The 24,605-nt window shown below is 39.1% G+C and overlaps 1 protein-coding gene across 1 annotated transcript; it reads right to left on the bottom strand.

The window, feature by feature from the left end:
- Window positions 1-12,132: 12,132 nt before the first annotated feature.
- IL21 (interleukin 21) lies at window positions 12,133-19,128 on the bottom strand. Its single transcript, XM_028102220.2, has 5 exons — window positions 18,961-19,128; window positions 18,817-18,852; window positions 14,353-14,508; window positions 12,253-12,330; window positions 12,133-12,156 (listed from the first exon to the last, which is right to left on the bottom strand). Exons 1-5 carry the CDS (start codon window positions 19,126-19,128, stop codon window positions 12,133-12,135), a joined length of 462 nt encoding a protein of 153 aa, XP_027958021.1.
- Window positions 19,129-24,605: the final 5,477 nt, after the last annotated feature.

Here is a 24,605-nt window from a genome sequence, read left to right as displayed (position 1 = left end):
CCATTCACAGTGACAGAAATACGACTGAAACTAGATTAAATATAAAAGATTTATTGGCTCAGATAGTTAGGTTTAATGGTGAACCTTCAGGCACAATCTGTCCTCTGTCTCTCACTTCGCTTCTCCGTGCTCAGAAAGCACTCTGCAAAGAGTGGCAGAGCTGACCACTGGCAGCTCCAGCCTGAATCCCATCAGCTTAGTAGCTACTATAGGAGGAGAACATTTCGTTCTAAATAATTACAACAAAAGTCACAGGAAGGCTTCTCCAGGCTCTAGCTTATGTTATGTTCCCACCCCTGGAGCTGGAGAGGGGGTGAGACTAGCCCCAAATGACAACAAGGACTGAGAGTTGGTCAAGGAAGCATTCTCAAAGAAAAAGGGGGTTTTAATACCAGAGGAGGCAGAATAGATGCCAGAGGGACAAAAACAAAGGGTTTGGGTTCTTTGTTGGTTTGTGTGTTGCTCCTCAATAGGGAAGAAAGAAGTTTTGGCATTAAAAGTAGAAGCAATAGGGGCACCTGGGTGGCTCAGTCGTTAAGTGTCTGCCTTCAGCTCAGGTCATGATCCCAGGGTCCTGGGATCGAGCCCCACATCTGGCTCCCTGCTCCACGGGAAGCCTGCTTCTCCTTCTCACACTCCCCCTGCTTGTGTTCCCTCTCTCGCTGTCTCTCTCTGTCAAATAAATAAATAAAATCTTAAAAAAAAAAAAAAGTAGAAGCAATAGAGGCCAGCGTATCTGAACCATTATTAGTCTAGACCTGACAAAGAGGGCAGAAATAGGAAATGAGAGAAGCAAAATGATACAGAATTGGTTAAAACACTATGACTATATTGAGGAGAGTTGTGTTATACAGAAAATAAACTTTTGGAGGGAAGGGACATGAACAGAAGCAGCTGAAAAAATGATTTAATTGACATGTTTAATTAAAGTGCTGCAACTTCAAATCTTTCTTCTGTGGCAACCACTGGGAACATTTATTTTATTTATTAGGAAACTGCATATTTTTTAAAGATTTTGTTTATTTGTTTGAGAGAGACAGAGCGAGAACGAGTGGTGGGGAGGGGCAGAGGGGGAGAGAGAGAGCGCGCAAGAGAGAAGCAGACTCCCTGCTGAGCAGGAAGCCTGATGCAGGACTCCATCCCAAGACCCAGAGATCATGACCTGAGCCAAAGGCAGATGCTTAACCATCTGAGCCACCCAGGCAACCCAGGAAATCGCATATTAAAACACAGTTCAATAAGGCCAAGGTGAGTTCTGTAGGTCCAGAGAGAAGTCGTGTTCATGGTCCTGAAGCTCCTTTTAGAAATTATCTCAGTACTGAAAATTTTCGTAAAGTTCAGGACTGAAAGAGCTGAGGAAATCTTTTGGAGTTGATACCATTTGCTTTTCACAAGGTCCTGACATTTTAGAATTTGGGTGTCTGTGTGTATTTGCATTGTTTCAATAGGTGGCAGCATGTCCTCTCTTTAAAAGGTATCTTTTTTAAAAGGACATCCTCAGTGAAAAGCTTCTGTTGGGAAAATAAGAGGTACTGCTGATAATGTAGGCAAAAAGTAAATTCTCCCCCATGGTCACAAGTCATTCAACAGGGCTTGATCCCACAGTAATAGCTTTAGAACAAATGTTGTAGCATGACACTTATACTTCAAGTTCTGCTATTCCGTTCTCTCCTCATCAGTAACTTAGCATACCGGAAAAACTCTGCCAGACAACACTGAACACTTACCCACCCACCATGTCATGGATGATTCTGTTTCCATCCTGGCCACACCCTTCCCTTTTGCACCCTCCTCAGACTGACCAGCTCCAAACTTTTCTTTTTTCAAGATTGATTTATCTATCAACATATATAAATGTTTTAATTCCATTTACAATGCCATTTCTCTCAAAGGACCCTCCAAGAAATGGTTGGTTCCAAGTCCAAAAAAAAGGGAGTGGGGAGGCTTACTAGAAGCTTGGAATCCATCAACTGCCCTATATTCTAAGACTATAAATATCTTAACAGGGAAAATCTCTTCTGTTTGCAGCATGAGACTGATGGCTGCCCTTAGGTGGGGGTGGTAATGAGGGAAGCAGTTCCTGCTGGTATTCAGGACGTGGGGTGCACATCAGTGGTGTCATATTCTTGTCCTTGAGCACTCACTCTTTGGGCTAAAATACATTTCTCTACAAAACAAGGCTCCTTTAGGTTAAGTGGGCTTTTGAAAATAAAATTGTGGCCCCCCCAAAAGAAATAACCTATATAAAATATATACATAATAAATATATACATAATTCTATATAATTAAATATGAACAAATATATCCCAACTTTCCTAAAACTACCTCTGTTTTTGTCAATAAAATTAATCTTTGCCTTAAGCCTTCACATCTGAGAAAATAAACTTTTAAAAGAAAAAAAAAATCATTCTTTCTGTAGTAGACAGAGCTGGTGCCTGCCCAGATGCCCTTGGATCCTTTCCATCAGCTCTATGTACCCATCCCATATGTGTGCTTTGATGGCAGCTTGTACTGGGGACACTCAGAGGATGGCCCTTGGGCACTGGGGCAGCCTCACTTCTGTACTGAAGTTCCACAGACAGACAGAGTAGTTGTGGGAATACAAAAGCCCAGTTCCTTTGTCTCCAGGCAGAACTAACAACTCTGAGGTATAATCCAGGCTCCAATGTACCTCGCAGAATCAGGTAGAATCTGAGAATTCACTTGAATTTATCCCCAGACCTGGATTTCCCCTTTCCCAATCCTGCCTTCCACATTCCCTTTTCTGGTTTCTCTGGGAGCATTTCCTTAGTAAGCCACTTGCACCAGAATCCTTGACTCAGGCTCTCCTTCTGGGAAAACCTGACCACTGACCAAGGATATTTACTGTTGTTTCATTTCATTTTATCTCCTCCCCTCCCCTCCCCTCCCCTCCCTTCCTCTCTTTTCTTCTCTTCCCTTTCTTTCTCTCCCTTGTAAGTTATATTTGGGAAATTGTTTGAATTAAGATTATAGAGGGAAAACACACAGCAACACAAACTTTTCTTCTCCAAATCAACCATCTCTCAGCCTAATAGGAAGACTGTAACATGATCAGAGCCATTTTAAAAATATAATTCTGCATGGAGCACTGGGTGTTATGCACAAACAATGAATCATGGAACACTACATCAAAAACTAATGATGTAATATATGGTGATTAACATAATAAAAAATTAAAATAAATAAAAAAAATAAAACGTTATTTTTGACTAAGTTACCACAACCTAGAATCTTCCTTTGTAGAACTGCTGTTTTTCCCTCCCTCACTTCCTTCTTTCCTTCCTTCCTCCCTCCCTCCCTCCCTCCCTGTTATCACTTAGCCAACTTTTCTCTCTCCATAGCCTTCTCCAAGTTTTGTATTTCTGTAAGTTCCATGTATTGTTCATCTGAAAGAGAATTTTTCTTTCTTTTTTTTTTTAAAGATTTTATTTATTTATTTGAGAATGAGAGATAGAGAGCACGAGAGGAAAGAGGGTCAGAGGGAGAAGCAGACTCCCCGCTGAGCGGGGAGCCCAATGCGGGACTCGATCCCGGGACTCCAGGATCATGACCCGAGCCGAAGGCAGTCGCTCAACCGACTGAGCCACCCAGGCGCCCCTGAAAGAGAATTTTTCTAAAACATCTTTTCTATCATTTATTTTCAATAATTGAATTTTAATTTTATTGAATTATAACATACATAGAGAAAATGGAATAAATCATAAGTGTACAGCTCAATAAATACCTCCCCCTGGGTCAAGAAATACAGCATGACTAGTACCCCAGAAGTACCCCTTTATATTCTCTCTCAATTACTACCTTATTCTCCTCCCCAAGGATTACCACCAATGACCTTCTAATACTATTTATTAGTTTTGCCCTATATAAATGGAATCATAAAATATGTATTTTTTGTCTAGCATTTTTGGTTAAACATTTGTGTTTCTTTTTTTACAAATTTTTTTTTAAAGATTTTATTTATTTGAGAGACAGTGAGAGAGAGAGAGCGAGCACATGAGAGGGGGGAGGGTCAGAGGGAGAAGCAGACTCCCTGCTGAGCAGGGAGCCTGATGCGGGACTCGATCCTGGGACTCCAGGATCATGACCTGAGCCGAAGGCAGTCGATTAACCAACTGAGCCACCCAGGCGCCCTACAAATTTTTATTTTAATTCAATTTAGTTAACACATAGTGTATTATTAGTTTCAGGCATAGAATTTAGTGATTCATCAGTTGCATATAACACCCAGTGCTTCTTACATCAAGTGCCCTCCTTTATGCCCATCACTCAGTTACCCCATCTCTGGACCCTCTTCTCCTCCAGCAACCCTCAGTCTGTTTCCTATAGTTAAGAGTCTCTTATGATTTCCCTCCCTCTCTTTTTATCTTATTTTATTTATGTTTCAGCCATATAGCTACTATTCATTTTCTTGTTGCTATGTTGAATCCTATTATACGATTATTCCATAATCTATTATTCATCTTTTAAACAAATAATTAATCCCATTTAAAATATCTCCAAAATTGTCTTTCTGTTATAAAGAGTAAGCTCATCTTTTGGGTGCTGTCTTTGCTGTTAGAGCCTCAGGGAGAATTAAATTGTTGCAAAAAGATAATGCTCTAGAAAAAGTACATTAATGTACTCATAACTTTGTAGCATATATCATCTCTTCCTCCTAGCCATAATGTGTCAGCATTGCTTTGATTCATTCTGTGGTTCTCAGCCCTGACTACACACTAGAATCATCTCAAGAGTTTTAAAAAATATTAATGACCAGGCCCTCAGACTTTCTAATTTTATTTTAATTAAATACCCAGTAGTGTATTTTTTTGGTATAAGCTCTAAAGATGACTATAATGCATGCCAGGACCGAAAACCACTTGCTAATTTATTGACATTTGTTAGATGATTCATTTGAACTAATTCTGTTTCAACACTGTACCTCAAAGAATTCTCTTTCATGTGACTGCTGCTCACCTTTATAGTATTCCTCACTTAAACTCACTGGAAGTAACAAAAGATCCCACTGGATATAGGTTTTCATTCTACTTAAAACTATTCTCCTCAGGAGCTACTGGGTAGCTCAGTCAGTTGGGCGTCCCACTCTTGGTTTTGGCTCAGGTCATGATCTCATGGGTCTTGAGATCAAGCCCTTCATCGGGCTCCACACTCAGGAAGGAGTCTTCTTGAGGATTCTCTCCCTCTGCCCCTCCCCCACTCTCTTTTTCTCTCTCTCTCAAAAAATAAATAAATCTTTTAAAAAACTGTTTTCTCCTCATCTGCCCCACACATGCCCCCCACCCATCCCCTTTCTCTGCTTTTCTTTCTCCAGAGCACTTTACCATCTCATTCAGAATGAATAAATAAAGGAAAACTAAAAAAATAAAATAAAATAATTTGTACCATACAAGAAGCTTTCTTGAAAATAATATTTTATTATGAATAAAGGTAGAAGAAAGACATTTTTAGAGACTCACAGTGGTTGTATGGATGCTTTGAATTTTCTATTTTTATAAAGGGAGAAGGAATATCATTTGGAAAATATAGAAGAGGTGTGATCACAGTCGATAAGAGGATGAGGATAAATTTTCAGAAGATACAAAGTACCCAGAGATCAGGGAGAAGCTATAAAAGAAAAAATTCAATAGTACCTGACTTGCATCATAAAGAAAAAGCAAACTATGTATTGGGAATTAAAACCCTATGGGAGAACTCCAGTGCCAGCTATTGTAGAACCCACCAATTCTTTCTGCAAATTTTTCATGATCTCATTCTATGTTCAAGGCATTGTTTTAGGTGCCAGTTATATAGCAGTGAACAAAACAAACAAAAATCTCTGCCCATACTGAGCTAACATTCTGGTGGGAGACAGAGACAATAAACACATACATTATTAAAATATATATGTTGAGGATGGTAAGTGCTATAGAGAAAAATAAAGCAGTGGTATTTAGGAGAGTTGCAATTTAAAAGAGAATGGACTACCTGATAGTAGTCAGAGAAGACCTGGTTGAGGAAGGACATGAAGGAGGGGAGGGAATGGACCATGTGGACATTTGGCAGGAGAGCACTCCAAACAGAGGAAACAAAAAATGCAACTGCCATAGGTGGAAGTGTTCTTGGAGTGTTGGAGACAGGAAAGAGTGCCAGTGTGGCTTGAGTTGAATAAGAAGAGTGAAAATGAGGTTAGAGAGGTGAGAGGTTGAGGGGACATGACCATGTAGCCCTTGTTGTAGGACTCAGGCTTTATCCTGAATGAGGTGGGAGCCATTAGAAGGTTTTGGGCTAAGGGTGACATATTCTGGTGTTTTAAAAGATCATTCAAGTTGCTTGTTGCAAGTAGATTTTGGTGAGGTACAAGAACAAAAATCAGGAAAACTATTTAGGAAAGTATTACAATCATCTAAGTGAGAGTGGAGTGGAATCTGGAGATAGTGACAGGTGGTTGGCTTCTAGAGATATTTTGAAAACAGTTGACTGGCTTTACTGATAGTTGGATTCAATCAGTAAGAGAAAGAGAGATGTGAGGGAAAATTTCAATGCATAATTGTGCATTTTGTATTTGGTTCAGTTCAATTTTGTAAACATTTGTTTCTTACTATATGTTATCTACTATGTATAAGGCACTGTGCTAGCAAGATGCAGTTCCTTCTACCAGAGACGCTTATGTTCTGGAAAGGGAAACAGATGTATCTATCATTCAATAAATGTGTGTATACCACATTAAAACTAACAGCCAAAATATGATCAAGTCTAAAAGTGGGAAGAGATCAACATTGTCACAGAGATAGAGTAAGATGGTGATGGAAATCCTTCTGGAGGAAGTGATGACTCAGTTGAATATGGACAGATGCATGAGGATTTTTCTGGGTGTTGAGGAGTGATATTCCAGGGAGAGGACACTGCAAGTGCAAAGAAACAGAAGAATAAAACAACATGGCGTGTCCAGGGAACTAGAAGCAGATTAGACTGGCTGGAATTTTGAAGTTCAAGGTGAAGAGAGGCTGGGAACTGAGTGGAGCAGATGAAAAAGGGTCTTACATGCCTAGCTTTAGGCCTGGGCTTTACTCCAGAGAAGAACCAGTGAAGGGCTTTAAATAAGGAGAAACTGTGATTAATCAGGGTTACATTTCTTTTTAAAGACTTGATTTATTTATCTGATAGAGACACAGCAAGAGAGGGAACACAAGCAGGGGGAGTGGGAGAGGGAGAAGGAGGTTTCCCGCTGAGCAGGAGCAGGGAGCCCGATGCGGGGCTCGATCCCAGGACCCTGGGATCATGACCTGAGCCGAAGGCAGACGCTTAACCGACTGAGCCACCCAGGCGCCCCCAGAGTTACAATTTAAAAGATACTCCTGTGACCATGCAGAGATAGATTGGAAAGACGAGAAGGCAAGAGGCCAGGAACTCAATCAAAAGTTATAACCATTGCTGAAAGCCTGCATTAAGATGATGGCAGAGGGAGTAGAAAAGAAAGGATGTACTTAAGAGATAGAAATACCAGGGCCCAATGACCAATTGGTTATAGTGAATGAGAGAGAAGGCAGAGTCTGGGAGGCTGGAGATACATTCCCATTAAGATCAGGGAACACTGGGGCACCTGGGTGGCTCAGTCAGTTGGGCAGCTGCCTTCGGCTCAGGTCAGGATCCCAGGGTCCTGGGATCGAGCCCCACATAGGACTCCCTGCTCCGCGGGAAGCCTGCTTCTCCCTCCTCCACTCCCCCTGCTTGTGTTCCCTCTCTCGCTGTGTCTCTCTCTGTCAAATAAATAAAATCTTAAAAAAAAAAAAATTAGGGAACACTGAAAAATAGAGGAGGTCATGGAAGTGGGAAACAGTGATGAGATCAATTTTGGCATGTTCAGATGATGGGCCTGGAGGATAAAGATGGAAATTTTCAGGGAGAAGTTGGATATAGGGGCCTGGGAATCATCAGAGAGATCTGGCCTTTACCTATAGATTTGTGGTTCAACAACATAGAGAGGGTTTTTTAAAACACCAAGAACCCACTGGACTATTGAGGGAAGAGGTTTAAAGTGAAAAGGTGACCAGGACAGAATCCTTAGGAATATCAACTTCTAATGGGAGGATACAGGAAAGCCAACCAAGAACTGACACTGAGAACGTGTGGTAAGAGAGGCAAGCCAAGAACTAGGAGGAGGAGGGCCCTCCAGAGTCGGAGAAGGAATAAAGTTAGCAAAAGTCATGATAAAATCAAGTAAGGTAAGGATTTAGACACATTTATGAGTTGGGTTATTTGAAGGTCATCATTGACCTGACAAAGGGCAATTTTGATACAGTGATAGGGTGTAGGATGTTAGAAATCAGATTATAGTGATTTAATGAATGAATGAATGAAGTTGAGGGAGTCTAGGCACATGTAGAGATTACTCTTTCAATGAGCTTAACTGTGAATTCCAAATCCCTCCCTCCTCATGAGGTGAGGCTATTCCTGGACTAATCTGTGGACTAGAATAGGTGGAGGCAGATACTGAAAGCAGATGAGTGTTCAGAAGTAGGCATGAAGTGGGAAAGTAACTCTAGTGAGCCAGGTAGGGAAGTCTGAAATTGTTCCCAAAGATGAGGGGCCAGATCTTTTTTTTTTTAAAGATTTTATTTATTTATTTGACAGAGACACAGCGAGAGAGGGAACACAAGCAGGGGGAGTGGGAGAGGGAGAAGCAGGCTTCCTGCGGAGCAGGGAGCCCGATGCGGGGCTCGATCCCAGGACCCTGGGATCATGACCTGAGCTGAAGGCAGACGCTTAATGACTGAGCCACCCAGGCGCCCGAGGGGCCAGATCTTGTGTCTGAAGCTGGAATAGGAGACCAAGATCAAAACAGCTAGGTAGGGAGTTTGTAGGCAGCTACTTGAGAAGATTGCTGGGTCTGAAGTTCAAGGGACTGATCAGAGGCCTAAGCTCTGGGGGTGGGGTGGAGGCTGGGGGCCAAGGGGAATTAATAAACTGAGAGAATGGGGAGGGGCAAAGGCCTGGCTGTTGTGATGGGATCTTGAGATGGATGTCTGGAGAACTAAGAGACTAGCAGGTGATGGCTTTGTATATGTAAGGATTTCACACGGAAAATAGTTCCAGACAATAAAGTCTGGCACATGGCCATGGGAATGGGATGATGACAGGATAAAAGATGTAGGGGTTTGGAACTTGGGTAGTCAAGGTTCTGGGAAGTAGCAGTGTTGGTGGAATCTTCCCCATGGGTACTGAAGTTACCCAAGATGATGGCAGAAGTTGAATTCAAAGGAAAGAACATGCCTAACTCCGCAGTAAAGATGAAGGAGTGACCAGCAGAGGACAATCAAGTCTTCCAGGACTTGCCATACATTTGGGAAAATTGCAAAAGGAAGTGGTATCCTTAAGGCAGAGACAGGAGTGGAAGGTTCCATTTCAGTGAAGTATGTAAAGACAGAAGATTGTCTTTGTAATATACATATAAAAACAATATGCTCCCAGAAACTGAGGATCATCTTTTATTTTATGCTAAGGCTATTGAATTAAGGGTTTCCAGGGAATCACAAAGACAGTAATATGATTTAATATGATCAAGTCTTAAATAAGAAGCCATGAACATAAACATTTAAAACCAAATATATAATAAATAATTATTAAGTTATAAAGTACATAGTTTGCATTAAAACTAAATTCTCAGATGCAAATGTAAATACAACAGAGCAATAATATAGAATAATAATGCTACAATTTTATACAAGTGTCCAAAAAAGACACTTTCAGCTACAATAGTAAAAATCATGATTAATTTTCCCTGAATTTCCGTGACCTACTGCAATGTTTTTCTGTCTTTCTTTTTCTTCCTTCCTTCTTTTTTTTTTTTGTGAACATCTCTTTTGTTCCTGCAGTGAGTGTTGCTACAAATGCTATTGAATATGATTGTGTAACTGAACATTAGATTCAGTAAAAATTTTACTCAAAAGTATGGTCAGATGTTCCCATAAGAGTATCCAGAACTTTAGAAACTCATAAACACATAAAGCTCTAAAAAAAGACAGAATAGACCTTAGAGATTCAGTCCAACACCCTCATTCTAGAGAGAAGGAAATGGAAATCCCCAAAATTTAAGCAAGTGACCATGATTTCACAGCCAGCAAAATTTCAGGCCTCCTATATCACCATCCATAGGTGAAATAATGTTTATAGGTAAGCCTTATATCCCTTTTGAGGGCTAGGTAAGCCTTGAACACAGAGCAGTGAAGATGGAGCTGTTCAAGTTTTACTTCTTCATCTTGTTTTTTCCAATGCAGTGCTTTTCTTGGGGTGTTGCTAGGATCTTTACCTGAGTCTTTAAACTCAGTTTTAGTGAAGGCTCTTAACCAACACCCCATTAAATTATTTTTACTTTTAAGGTAGAATCTCTGGTCAAAGGATTAGAACAGAGATTTTTAACAGTAAACACACCAAAATAAATACATTATTTTAAATATAAAATCACAGTGTCAAAGAAGTCAACGACTATAAAGACAGAAACAAGAAATACAGACTTCACCCTTCCCTAGTCAACTTTGTGGCTGCTTTCCACTTTTATCCCAACAGTCTGGGCTGGTACCATTTGATACGTAGGTAGGCTCTCCATGCATGTTATCATCATTATTGTTTACATGACCCCTCTGTAATAACATTTAAAAAATTTTAAAACAGAATACCTTGTTTCTGATGATACAACATTTCATTGAGAGTTGATGAAATCACTGATGGTTAATATATCTTCTAGAACTATAAATTTATCTGTACTTGTTTTTAAAATACTTTTAAGGAGATAATTTTCTCTTCTCAGAACATACAGTGTTTCCCATCCCATATCCTCTTGCACATTCACAGCCATTTTAACAATAAGAGATTCTCAAATAGCTTATAACGTTCTAGCAAAAATTTTATTTTTCTAGAGTTTTTAACTTCATTTTTAAATAAACTCTGCTGGAGTTGATATGAAATGGCAGTTAGAGCAAGTTGCTTATTTTTACTATCCATGGTTGAAAAGATTGGAATGTTTATGCAAAAGTCTGTTTTCTATGAGGACAGGAGTCTTGGCCTCTTGATATGTCTCCCGATTTTGATCTTATATAGGTGATTGAATTTGTCTTATGCAAAGCATGCAAGCACAAGGTGTCTGTCACTTTAAAAAGAAGAAAGAAAAGAAAGGAAGAATGAAAGGTGACAGACATTTGGAGTTACTAGCTCACTCCCATATAATCATTATAACAGTTTGAGATGAGAGCTACAAGATTTTTTTTAATGTATTTGGTTCCAGAAGACCACCTGATGTATGTCCCTCTATAGGTTTTAATTGCCATTTCCACAAGCTTAAAATGTTAGCTTATAAGGGGACTTGAACTGGGAAAGTTACTATTAAACCCACTTAAAGAAAAAAAAAAAGACTAACGAGTGTATTCCATAAATACATTCTTATCTATAGCATTTAAATATTTTTGATAAATCCCAATAAAGGAATAAGACTTTTTTGTAGCCATCTAGTAAAACTATCCCCTGGCACATAAATAAACTATATATTTATACATTAGACATTCTGAGATAAAAAGTAAACTCTTCAGATATACATTTTTAAACACTCAATTTTCATTTCCTTAAAAGAATAAAGACCAACTTTTCATCTTGATTCTATGCTTCTGTATTTCTCAGCTTGAATGAAGGTATATAACTTTTAAGTTATGATCATCAGAGATCTCATTCTTGTGGTAATCAAGATCAAAGTAAATATAAGATCAATAAATTCCCAAATTAAGTTTTGGGTTAAAAATTTTAAGCTTCTCCCCCAATAAAGGAATGTCATAGTTGGGCAAAATAATATAAAGTAAAAACTTTAGAAACCATAGAAATCCGTAACATAGGAAATCAAACTCTAATTGAGTATAAAGCTTTTTCAAGTTGACTAAAACAGAGCATGTGATCAAACTTAAGTATTGCATTGTAATGGGGGGAAATAATCCTGACTTTGAACACTTATCTGAGTCTTTTTCCCCATCACTAATATGTTGTACTCCTCCATTTAGAAACCAAGAAGTGAGTTTCACTACTGTGTTAGAGTATGTAATATAGTGTCCAGCTTCAAGTTAGATCCTCAGGAACCTTCATATCTCATGTGTTCTAGGAGAGATGCTGATGAATCATCTGTGGGAATAATATACCATGAGTAATATAAACACAAGAAGCAATCTGGATAGATAAATATGAAGTAGAAAATCAAATATAATTGCAGTTACATACCCTTTGGATGAGTGATTTCAGTCTTTCTAGGAATTCTTTGGGCGGTGTTTTCTCGTAAGAATCACATGAGGGGCATGTCTAGAAATCAATGAAAGAGTAACATTCTCCTTTAAAACATTTTTCCTATTTAATAAAATGTTCAGTTAAAATTTATTTATTTATTTTTAAAGATTGTATTTTTTTATTTGACAGAGAGGTAGAGCCAGAGAGTACAAGTGGAGGGGATGGCAGAGAGAGAGGGAGAAGCAGGCTCCCCACTGAGCAGGGAACCCGATATAGGGCTCGATCCCAGGACCCTGGGATCATGACCTGAGCCGAAGGCAGATGCTTAACCATCTGAGCCACCCAGGCACCCCCAAAATTTTTTTTCCAATTAGAAATATAAATCATGTTCTCTGAAAAAAATTCAAGACGTGCATAAAATTGTTCAGGGAGAAACAAAAGGAAAAATCATTTGTAATCCTATCCTCAGAGATAACCACTGCAATCTTTGGATGTATATCCTTTCAGTAATGTTTTTTTCTTTGCATTTATGTTTTTTACACTGGATGGTAATTTGCTCTATTTACACTCAACATATCACAAGCATTTCCTACATGTTAAATATTCTTCAAAAATGTGATACGTAATGGTTGCTTTGTATTCCAACATTGGATCAAACTATTATTATTTTTGGACACATAGGTTGTTCTAACTTTTCATTATTGAATACAATGCTGCAAGAACATTTCTGAATAATTTTTATATGCATCTTTATTTGATTTGATAAACTTCTAGAAGTAGAATTACTAAATTAAAGGAGTAAAAATTTTTGTCTCTTGTATATTGTAAAAAAGTTTTACTTCTATTCATGCAGACCATTCTCACTATTGTTGGCTATTGTTAAAAATTTTAATTGGAAAGAAGTAAGATTTCTGAAACTTACATTTATTTGATTATAGGGAGACTGAACAATTTTTCATATGTATATTGTCCACTTATATTTCTTTTTAAAAAATTCTAGGTTTTTCTTCTTTATTCTTATTCTTTTTGAGAGCAAACACCAGGCCACTGCTTGGTATTCAGCATTTCTAAGTCAGTTTGATGCTGTGGTGAGAGCATTTGACTGAAAGGTAGGAGATAAAGGTTCTAGTTCTCATTCTACCACTTAGTAATTGCAGGGCTTGGGACAAGTCACTTAACCTCTTTAGGTCTCATTTTCCCATCTACCAAATGAAGGTGCTTAACGAGATAGTTCTAAGCTCAGTGCCAGCGTTGCCATTTCTATGAGTCTTTGCTATTGTGTTGCAAAGCGGGCTCAGCTCCTTTCCTAGAAAAGTTTTAGAGGGATACTCTTCACATTGCAACTTGGCTAAGCAAATTAAAGGAAATAAAAGTCATTTTGATAATGTCACTAAGATTTCATGTGAATCACATGTAAAATTCCTTGGAGGGGAGAGAACTGATTAAAAAAATATTTTGGAGTAATTTATCTTATGTGTTTATCCACTGGTTTTGATTAGTTCTTGAATTAGTCATGAGACTATCAGCATTGCTTATGAGTTGGCGTAAGAAGAGATACACAAGAGGGTATATCTAGTAGGACCTCCTGAAACCAGGGACTATTAAAATTCTCCAGTCAAATAATGAAGTCTATCTATTTAAATGTAGTACTGACTGTGATTGTACAGGACAATAATATTTTTTAAGAGAAGAAGGCAAAGTTTGAGATTTTTCTTAGTCTTTTGTAGGCTCTCTTTTCTTGTGGGAAAACTGGGATCTAGGTCCGGTTAATAAGAATACAAGCTACATGTGGCCATATAAATGATAGAAAAATATTTAACTCCTAAGTCACAATTGGATTCTTCACCTTGGGAAGTTATATTAACTTATTCTAGCTGCCAGGGACTTTTAGCAAAATTCTAAACAGACTTTCTGGGCACTTTCAAGTCTGTGGATTTGGAAGAGGTGACTCCATTTCTCAAAATACACCGGATATGATAACATGTAACTGGAAGGAAGGCACCAGAATCTCTGGCTACAAGTGTGTTTGTGTGTTATATCATGTAAGAGATATAGTTAATAAGTACAAATAAGATAGATGACAAATGACAGTCTTACTGGTCTGTGTTTCTGTCTTCTGCCTGCATTTGTGGGAGGTAGTTTCCTCTTCAGCTGTTTAGTTAATACATTGATTATCTGTTCATTGCCTCCCGTATTTGCTGCCTTTAGTTGGGCCTTCTGAAAACATGAAAAAGCTGACCGCTCACAATGTCTCTGCAAGAGAAGTAATTTGTATAGATGTTAGCAAAACAAAAGTTATTCAGAAAGTAAAAATGACCTTCCCAATCCTCTTTTTCTACTTCTGTTATGGCGTATTAGATCACATTTATTTCAGCAGATGGTGAGGAATGAGTTCACATCCTACTTAATCTTTGGGCTGAAGAGAAGGCACCTGCAATGTAAAATTTCACCCCATATTGGGGAAGAGAGAGGCAAGAGGGAGGAGCCTCACTTTTCCACAGCTCTTTATTCCTAATTCCATTTGAAGTCTGGGTGGTAGGCAGGATCTTTGTGTTTTGTGAGGGAGAGTGGGCTTGGTTTTAGAACAAATTTTCTAAAAGTGACACTGTGACTGGTTGCAGCTTTGGGTGAGGTATGCTGTAATCCAATTAACAATCTCTTTTATTTGTTTGTTTGTTTTTTTGTTTCTCTCTACAATGTACATGGGAGCATCTAACAGTGACATCGAGCAGCATCTTATCTTGTACAACACCTGGCATCATGTCTTCTTGCTGGCAAATGCTCAATAAATAGGTGTGGAGTTGACAAATGAAGTAAATGAGTCAAAACCCCTACTTTGGGAAAAGGAAGTGGCTACCTACCTCTGATGGCATATTCCACATCTAAGATTCAATACACCTGTGATAGATTACACATGACTCTTCTAAAATCCTATTCACACTCTTAGACCAGTTAGGGTGGGATTCTGCCTGAATCAAGCAGTCAAGGAACAGAATTTGAGACTTGCCCAACCAATGGAGGGAAGACTGTTCCTTAGAAACTAAGGGTAGTGTCTCAAAGAATGGAGAAGTGGACAGAACGAGGATCAAAACCTTGTCTCTTGGTTTAGTCAAATAACTAGTGAGTAGTGAATAAGTCAAAAATCTTAAAAACCAAACTAAAAAGAAAATGGAATTTATTGGAAGAACAAAATTTTAAACTGACTTGTTGAAAACATTTTAATGCTGATCTAAGAACTTGTATCCAAATTTCTTTTTTCTTTCAGCAAATGTGTTTATATTAGGCTCTTCAATCCCTAGCCCACCCCACCCTAGTTGCTGTGGCCTCATTTTACTAATGTGTATGGAAGTCACTGCCATGTAACCAGAAACCTCAATCTCTGTCCGTCCCTGCAAGGGCAGTTCCATATATAACAAAATTACCTGAGTCTTCTCATGGACAATCAGCTGAAAAAAGCATCTGGCCTGCTTTGCATTTTCCAACCCATATGCTTACCCAGTATGAATGTTGATTAATAGCATGCATCTTTAAGGCACAACCTCATCAGGTTTGCTTTGCATACATAGCCACAAGCCGAGAACCAGCTTATCTGGTTTCCTTATAACAGAGCAGCTTGCCTCTCGCATAAGGGCAAGGTAATATCCTTTCCATATGTTTGCCAAAATGCTTATTTAATAGAAACTATTTATAAATGTTAATTATAGCACTTTTTTTTCCTTGAAAACCACATGTTCATGTTTGTTGAAGTTTTTTCTTTTCTCTTCTTTTTGACCACAACCGGCTTAACTTACTGGAAAAAAATAATATTCATATTTAAAGAGGTAAATTTTCCAGCTGAAACTGAAAACACTAACTGCTTCATCCGTGATGATCTGAGAAACCAGCATTTCTCACAGAAGCCCATTTTGCTGAGTTAACATTTACATGTGTATGTTGAAAGAAAGTTATGTTCCAAAGAAGTATAGGGGCCCTACAAAATGAACTCCCTTGATATTGCCAGGAATGGTCAAGATCCATGATGAGAGAGTTTATACCTGAGAAAGCTTTTCTGAAAGCCTCTGAATGGCATCTGGACACTGATGCCCATATCGACAGGCTGTGCTGTCTCTCCTGCCATTCCTTGTTCACCTGTGTCAGCAAACAGTGGTATGTTGCTTTGTGCTCTCTGCAAGCAGCAGAGCAGTCCCTGGTGATGTGCGGTCCAGGACAAATAGCTGCTGGATTTGGCTTCAGATGCACATCAAAGGCAGCCTCAAAGAGGAAAAGAAGTGGAAGAGCCGTCCTGCTAACTGCCTTAAGGATGAACCAAGAAGGGGCGTGAAGAGATTAATCTTGCTTCAGGCAGCCTCGGGTGCCCTGTCACTGGATGAACCCAAATTCATGCAGAGCACCACCATCTGCGAGTATAACAATTTTCCTTTGCTGTGCCTCCGTGGCAGCAAACTATGAGGGCAAGGCTTTGATTCCTTCAACCTTGAACACATGATAACATGAAGAGTTTTGTGTCCCACACTAGTATTGCAGAATAGGAGGAAGGGTACGGAAGTCAAAAGCAAGAGTAACAAACAAAGAGAACAGACAAGTGCTGCTTTTGCAAGGGAGCACATTTGGCTTTGTTGTTTTGCAATTGAGTGTTTGAAAATATTTACCTCCTTATAGCTTTTTTTAACACCCCTCACAGAAAGGCCTGGCCACTCACACTAGGAAGTCTTGGGTGAGGTTACCTTTGTCCCACACACAAGCCAGGCTTATATCAGGGTTTCTCAATAACACACTATTGACATTTTGGGCTAGATAATTCTTTGTTGTTAGGACTGTCCTGTGCATTCTGGAATGTTTAGTAACATCTCTGGACTCTACTAGATGCCAGTAGAAAACACTCCCCTACACACAACTGTGACAACCAAAAATTTCTTCAGACAATGTCAGATGTTCTCGGGGGGCAAAATCATTACCAGTTGAGGACCACTGGTTATGTAATTAGAAAGAAAGAGAATGATGCCTGGCAAGGCCAATTAGGGATCGGAGATAATCACTATGTATCAAGATTTACATGCAACATGTAAGTGAATTTATTTTCCTTAAACTTTTTAATCTTTTCAAATCTCTTATAGACCCTGCCTTGATGCTGGCCGTGGAAAACTTGATAGAAAGCTACCGTGGCCTCAAACTATTTTCTTTCTTCCCAAGTTTGCCTGTCAGCATAGCTTAAAGATCTTAGTTACACCATCTCTCACTTGTATCATAACTAGCATTGTTGGATAAGATTGTCGGATAGATACAGTGTCACCGAGACAAAATCTTCTCATTATGATGTAAGATAAAAAAAAAAAAAGTCTATCTCCAACAAAGCATAGATATTTAACAAAGGAAGTACCCACTGGATCAACTCAAGTTAGAAAATGGGAAATCTTCCTTATTTCTCATTTTGTAAGTTACAGACAGAGCTGGTACAAAAGGACTCTAACCACAACAGTTAAACAAAATGCGTGAGATACTGCAAATGCATGTTTTGATAATTAGGTCATGATTAAGAAATATTCTCACTTATTAGAAAAGTCTTTCCAATAAGCTGAATGTGCTACTTTCATTTTAGATGCTGCTTATTAGAAAAGGACCTAGTAAATGAGAGTGGTTAGGTTCAGAGCTAGAGAGTGAATTTTAGAGAAAAGCAATAGTTGTGACTCATTCACTTTCTAAACTTTTACACATAGTCATTTACGATAATTGTTTTCTTTGCAATGTATCTTTATATGTCTCCCCCTTTGTAGTGTCCTAATTACTGGTAGCACATAAATTAGTAATTCTAATTTATGCAGTTAAAGGTCTGTGACAATGAAAATATTTCCCCAATTGCATTTATCTCTTCAGGGTACCAGACATGAAGACTAGAGCGAAGTTACTAAGGAAAAGATCAGCACGCAGCACTCTTGAACTATATCCTAGATGTTTTCTTCCTGGGACCTAATGGATTTGAATGGCTTAAGAGAATGGGATGAGTTTGTGAAAATAGTCCTTTTGAAAGACCTCTCCAAAGGCCAAAGACAAGAATCACTGAGGCCAAGGTATATGGGAATTATATTCTAAAGGACAGCCCTGATTTCGTCCATGCTGTGCCTGTAATCTGTTCTTACTTTTTTCTTTCCTTCTCTTTCTTCCTTCCTTTCTTTTCTTTCTTTCTTGTCATTAAAAGGTGAATTCTGCTTCTTCTGGTCTGTATTAGGTTTGCCAAGGGCTCTTAAAATGTAATTAGTTGGTCATTGTTCAGAAACTGATCATAGTATAGTTTTGTGATTCTCTCGCAACAATACTACTTGGAAGTACTCAGAGATATTTAGAGATAAAAATATATTTTTTAAGGTAATGCAGTGTTTATTGGTTGGCTTGTTGGTAAATCAATGAGTGTTTGACCAAAATAGGAATAACTCTTTTACCAACTATTAAACCCCCAAACTCATTGAAATTAAGTAGATTCCTAAATAATTATGCTAATGCCTTTCTTAGTTGGATTTAAAAACTTGTACCACATATATTTTCACAAATAAATTCAACTGGTCTTACCTTTACATCTTCTGGAGCTGGCAGAGATTCAGGGTCCTAGAGCAAAAGAAAATTAGTTCTGGGTTATTTTTATAAGTCAAAAAGTTCCTTTTCTATTAATTGAAGAATATTATTTAAATTTTGTTGTGACAAGTATGGTCTTACCAAGTCATTCACATAATTTTTCAGCTGATCAACAATATCTATAAGTTGACGCAATCTAATCAAGAGGAGATCTTGCTCTTGGAAGCTTGATTTATGGGCCACTGTCCCCAAGAAGATGACCATCAGGCAGATGACTATCTTCTCCATGTTGCCAGCACCTGATCTCATAAGTGCCAGTAGAGCAAGACTTTGGTCTCAGTTTTCACTGCAGTTTGACTGTGAACAGGTTGTCAGTAAAGCTACCTATTTATTCATCCTTCAGGGAGAGGTAAAGCCCTCCCATTGCAGCCTGGAAATCTTTGTAAAATGGATGAATGTGAGTAACTCTTTTTTCTTTTCCACTGGCTAGGTATACGTGTGCATGTGCTAATGCGTGGGGGCAGGGATTGATGGAGTCAACGAAATGTGCCCCATCTGCATCTTAGACAGGAAAAAGAGAAATGGGTGAATTCCAATTTTCAGCATGAATCAAGAAGTGTGCATGGTAAACAGTAGGTACTACAAAACTTCAAAGAAGTAAACAAAAACACTTTGATCTCTCTTTCTCTGCCTCCCCTAGCATCTTACCTGTTCCCTCTGACAGTCATAAGGGCACTTCAATAATGAGTAAAGTGGCAACATTTGCTTTCCTCCAGGACTTATTCTTAGTGTAATAACGATGCCTTTTGACTGAAATCATCCAGTATTCCATCATAAAGGTAGGAGGGGAGCTACATTTTAGGAAAGTTTAAATAGCGGGGGTATTTTCCAAACTAGCAAGAATATTTTAGGATTTTAATGAGGTTAAAGGGTTTAAAGTAGAATTTGCTTACAGTTCTTCCCAAGAACATCTTTAAAGAACATTAATCTTGGCTTTTAACGTTTTACTTAACAATGTGGTTTTTAAATATATCATAAATGATTCTAAGAGATGCTGAAGAACTTCATCCCACCTCCCAATCAGGATCTTACCCTACCTTCATTAAAAAAAACAAAAACAAAACAAAACAAAACAAAAAAACACCTCTAATGTCCATCTCTTCTATATAATGCAACAATTAAATGAATGAAAGGTACTCATTCCTGTCCAAACCAAAAATTTTTTCAACAGCAAAATCAAAAATACCCATAATTGATTCTTTTTCTTTGGAGGTAGTGTTACTTATTTCTTTTAGATATTAATTCCTCTGGGGATGAGCAACACTATTCTAACTATGACCAGGTAGAGGTTATAAAAGACTCAAAAGTCCAGAAGTGGTTTTATCATCTTCCTCTCTGATGTTCTTCTGTCCCTGCCACTCTACCCATTTGAGAAAGTTAAATATAGTATTCCAACTAAATGTAGTTTTGTACCACAGGCAATTAGATCTTACAAATTAGACTCTTGATTATAGGTTATACTTATTCATTTATTTTTCACCTATTTCATTGCATGCTTACAACCATACTTTATGCTAGACTGTTATGTACCCAAGATAAATTAGAGTTTGTACTTTCTAAACTTTTACACATAGTCTTTATGATCATTGTTTTCTTTGCATGTACTTGATTTGCTTGACTATAATTTTTTTATCATAGAATATCTTATTCAAGTCTATTCAGGTTTGGTCTTACAGAGTAGACAAGAATTCCTACTGTATGATCAAGAGGTCCTCCCTATAATCATTAAATTCTATAGGGGAGGGTTCTAGGTAAACCTATGAAATACGGTGGACTAGGGGTTGCCACCTGGCACCTCGACACTGCCTGCATAGTCTTTGTACATGCTTTCCTTATCTGCCTAAAGAGACGTGAGTCTCTTTGTAGACAGTAACCACAGTGGTTAAGAGCTCAATTTCTAAAGTAAAATGCTTAAATTCAGATCCAGGGCTTAGCAATTAATAGCACATCTGACCCCAGGTATATGTTAACACAAACGGAATATAAGTACAGATCTAATCATAGGGTTGCGGTGAGGCTTAAGTAGACATTCCAAGTAATAGGGCTGAATACCGCACATGATAAAATCCCAGAAAATTTGTGTGTTGATTATGGATAAGGAAGAGCACGGCAGGTCAGTGGTCAGCCAAAACACACAGGTACGGCTGTGCTGACTGTAAAAAGATCAAAAGTCTTTCATACTGCTTAGAGAGAACCACTCCTCAAAGCCCCGGAGTACCTCACCAAAGTCCTACGCATCCCAGTCCTTCTCTGAGACCTCCCAGCCCTCACTACTGTCCATCAACCAGTGTGTCAGGATCTCCAGGGTCCTGCTTCAGCATTATGACAAGACCTTTCTGCGAATCAGACACCCTGCCTTAAGTGGCGTATCAGTTGTAAAGCATTTTGAGTATCACTGCTGGTGTGGTAGGCTAATCCCTGGAAACTGTGAATATGCTACCTTCACAAGTAACAAAAGGATAGTCGATGCAGGTGTGATAAATTAAGGGTCTTGAGATGTGAGAGTAGCCCAGATTACCCAGGTGTGCCCAGTATAATCACGGGGTTCCTTATAAGAGGAAGGCAGGAGTGTCAGAGTCAGAGATGTGAGAACAGAAGCAGAGGTCGGAGTTATAGGGGGCCAGAAGCCAGGGAATACAGGCAGCCTCTAGAAGCTGGGAAAGGCAAGGAACAAATTCTCCCCTGGAGCCTCCAGGAGTGCAGTCCTGCCAACACCTTGACTTTAGCCCCCCAAAGCTCCATTTTAGACTTCAGACCTCCGGAACTGTGAAGTAATAAATTTGTGTTGTTTTAAGCCACTGATTCTGTGGTAATTTGTTACAGCAGCAATAGAAAAGAAATACATGGGGGGGGGGGATCGGATGGGGAGACGAACCATGAGAGACCATGGACTCTGAGAAACAAACTGAGGGTTCTAGAGGGGAGGGGGGTTGGGGGATGGCTTAGCCTGGTGATGGGTATTAAGGAGGGCACGTACTGCATGGAGCACTGGGTGTTATACGCAAACAAGGAATCATGGAACACTACATCAAAAACTAATGATGTAATGTATGGTGATTAACATACATAATAAAATTAAAGAAAGCACATAAGACCAAAAAAAAAAAAATACACCTATGTATGGAGTTTTTACTCTTGGAAAAAGGTGGGAAAGAGAGGAGGGGGTAATGCAAAAACCCATAAAGTCTGGAATTTTGTTAGTTGGGCTTTTGGAGGGTGCATATAAAAGGGAGAAGGAATGGTGGAGAGGAGGGAAGTAAGATTAGTGTTGGCTGCCACGTGGTGTGGGATGATCAGGATATTAATGTATAATGAGGATTTTCCAGGAAGTCTGGTGCTTATTGTTACAAGTTCTTCCTAGCACCAAGAAGGCTTTGCTCAGGATGGGCAGTATGTTTCAAAGTTATGGAGCCAAATTTGCATTTCACTTGAATATATCACTAGTTGAGATGGAATTTAGGGTGGGAGTAAGGAAGCTCAGATTTAACTGAGTTACATTTTATCTGCTTCGAGATAACCTTATTGCTACCTTTATGGCATCATTCCATTGGGGTCTTAATTGGGGGCTCTAAGTTATAATCATTTTTATAATCTAGATTTAGTCAGTCCTGCTATCATGCTCATGTTGAAAATGAGAATTTATTCCATTGATTAAATATACCAGGGAACAATTTGAGTATAACAAGAATTTTGTGTTTGCCTACATGTGATTTCGCCTACCAGAAATGCTAAGTGAATGCAGGAAACTGCCTCCAGCTGAACTGAGCTGTATAGGAATGCACAAAGTGCACACATGCCTCAAACATCCTCCGGCTGCCTCCATTCACCAGGTGTATGATGAGCCATACTCATCTGGGGTTACAAGGTTCTGTCCTCGAAAACCCTCTGTTGCCATTTCTTAATAGCTCACAAGCTGCAACACTCACCTCTGCGAACAAACTTCAGGTCTTTTTCTAGGTAAAGTGCCATGTTTATAGTAGCATCTATGTTATTTCTTAACTAACGTGCAAAACTGCTATATTTTTTATTAGGTTCCTATCATCTTTTTTAAGTGTCTCTGACAACATGTTTTGAGTACGGGGTGCCTAATCTCATTTTCCCCATAAGCTCTGTGGTTGTTGTTGTGCAATGTTGTATAGTACAATGATTTTTAGGAAAGTATGTGTCACGTTATAGCAGAACTGACTGTATTTTGTTTGGAAGTGGTCACATTTAAGCCTCAACAGCGACTAGTTACATCCAGGTAAAGATCAAGACTAAGATATAGGATTTATTCTTGAGAAGGGAGGAAAAAAAGGAGATGGTGGAAGGAGGGAGAGAGAATGGAAAACAAACTATTTCTTTTTACACTTGGCCCAACTGAGCTTGGGTATTTTAAAACCCTGGTGCCATTCCTTCCATGGCCCTTCCCCATCAGCACAAGGGAGTCTATCTTGGCCTCTCTGGACCCCCCAGGACCACTGTCAATGTGTTTCAGAGGTCCAGGAGCCTCCTGAAATCATTTGCAAAATTTTGTGTTCATGTTTATGGTAAGAGGAAAACCTTACATTTCATCTGCCTCTCAAAGGAAATGTCAGACAACTGCTATTTTTATTTTCCAGGCTCCAGAGACTTCTTTGAAGGGCAGAGTGATCCATACTTCTTCTGCATATATACACCATTCATTGTGTGTAAGTGTGGCAGCTTCAGACCTTGTATCTGGGAGAAGCTGAGGGACAGCATTCTGGCTGGAAGGCATACTTGTGTAGCAAGCACACTGCTTTTACTTATCTTCCAGGTTTATTTGGTATCTTGCAGTGAGGTGGTGGGTTCTGCTAGATGCATTCTTTCCAGGAATATAACTCAGGTTGTCACCATGAAAGCACGGAGCTCTTGTCACCCCAAAGGGGATTTGTGGACATATTTCAAGAATTTTCTCTAAGGGAATGTGCTTGGAGACTACCTGGTCTGTGTAGGAATGAAGCCGGGGAACCAAAGGAAGGCTTTCAGCCAGGGAGAACAGGCTGAGGGTGAGAGGAATAAAAGGAAGGAGGAGTTGAAGTCTGAAAATGAATGCTGGTAGTTCATGGTTTTGCATGGGAAAAGCTGTGCTGGAAAATATTTGGCTCAAGTCCCTTGCCCTGTCTTGCAGCTCTTCCTTATGATCATATCTGTCAAATAGTTCCTTTCTGTTTGCACTTGCTCTGTCCCCTCATGAGAAGAATTAGATGTTTTGTATGACAAGCTCTGAGAAGAGAGGCCTCTACTGTTTCAAGCAGTATTAAGTCATTATAATATGTAGCACTTCTACAAACTAAAGGTATTCAGACAGATGACTCATCCCTAGGCTGGTCTCTAGGTAACTATGACTCCCATCTGTGAGGCTAGAGATTAGATGTCCTTCATGCCATCAACCAAGTTCCACCCCAACCCCACATCTGGAGATATGACAAGCTCCACCAGCCTTGCCTAGAATCCTTGTCTATGATCAAAGAAACACTATTCTCTCCTTCCCTAGAGTGATGAGTAGCTATAAACATCTGTCTTGGCCCTGCAGCCTCTAACACATGGTCATAAAAATTAAAAAATGTGATGTTGGTCTTTGCTGTGTCCTCCTCCTTGGGTGTCTACTGAGCCCTTGTTAATCACCTGAATAGGAACCTCCCCCAGCTTCCTCCCAAGGGGCAACAGCAGGATCTCAGAGAGAGGAGTCTACAGTCTGAATGTAGGCCTCATTTTGAACAGTT

This window comes from Eumetopias jubatus, unplaced genomic scaffold (assembly GCF_037043125.1).
Source record: "Eumetopias jubatus isolate StellerSeaLion01/CBP00866 unplaced genomic scaffold, mEumJub1_p1.0 scaffold_2, whole genome shotgun sequence".
Lineage (NCBI taxonomy): Eukaryota > Metazoa > Chordata > Mammalia > Carnivora > Otariidae > Eumetopias > Eumetopias jubatus.
This window is presented reverse-complemented; position numbering and strand designations above follow the sequence as displayed.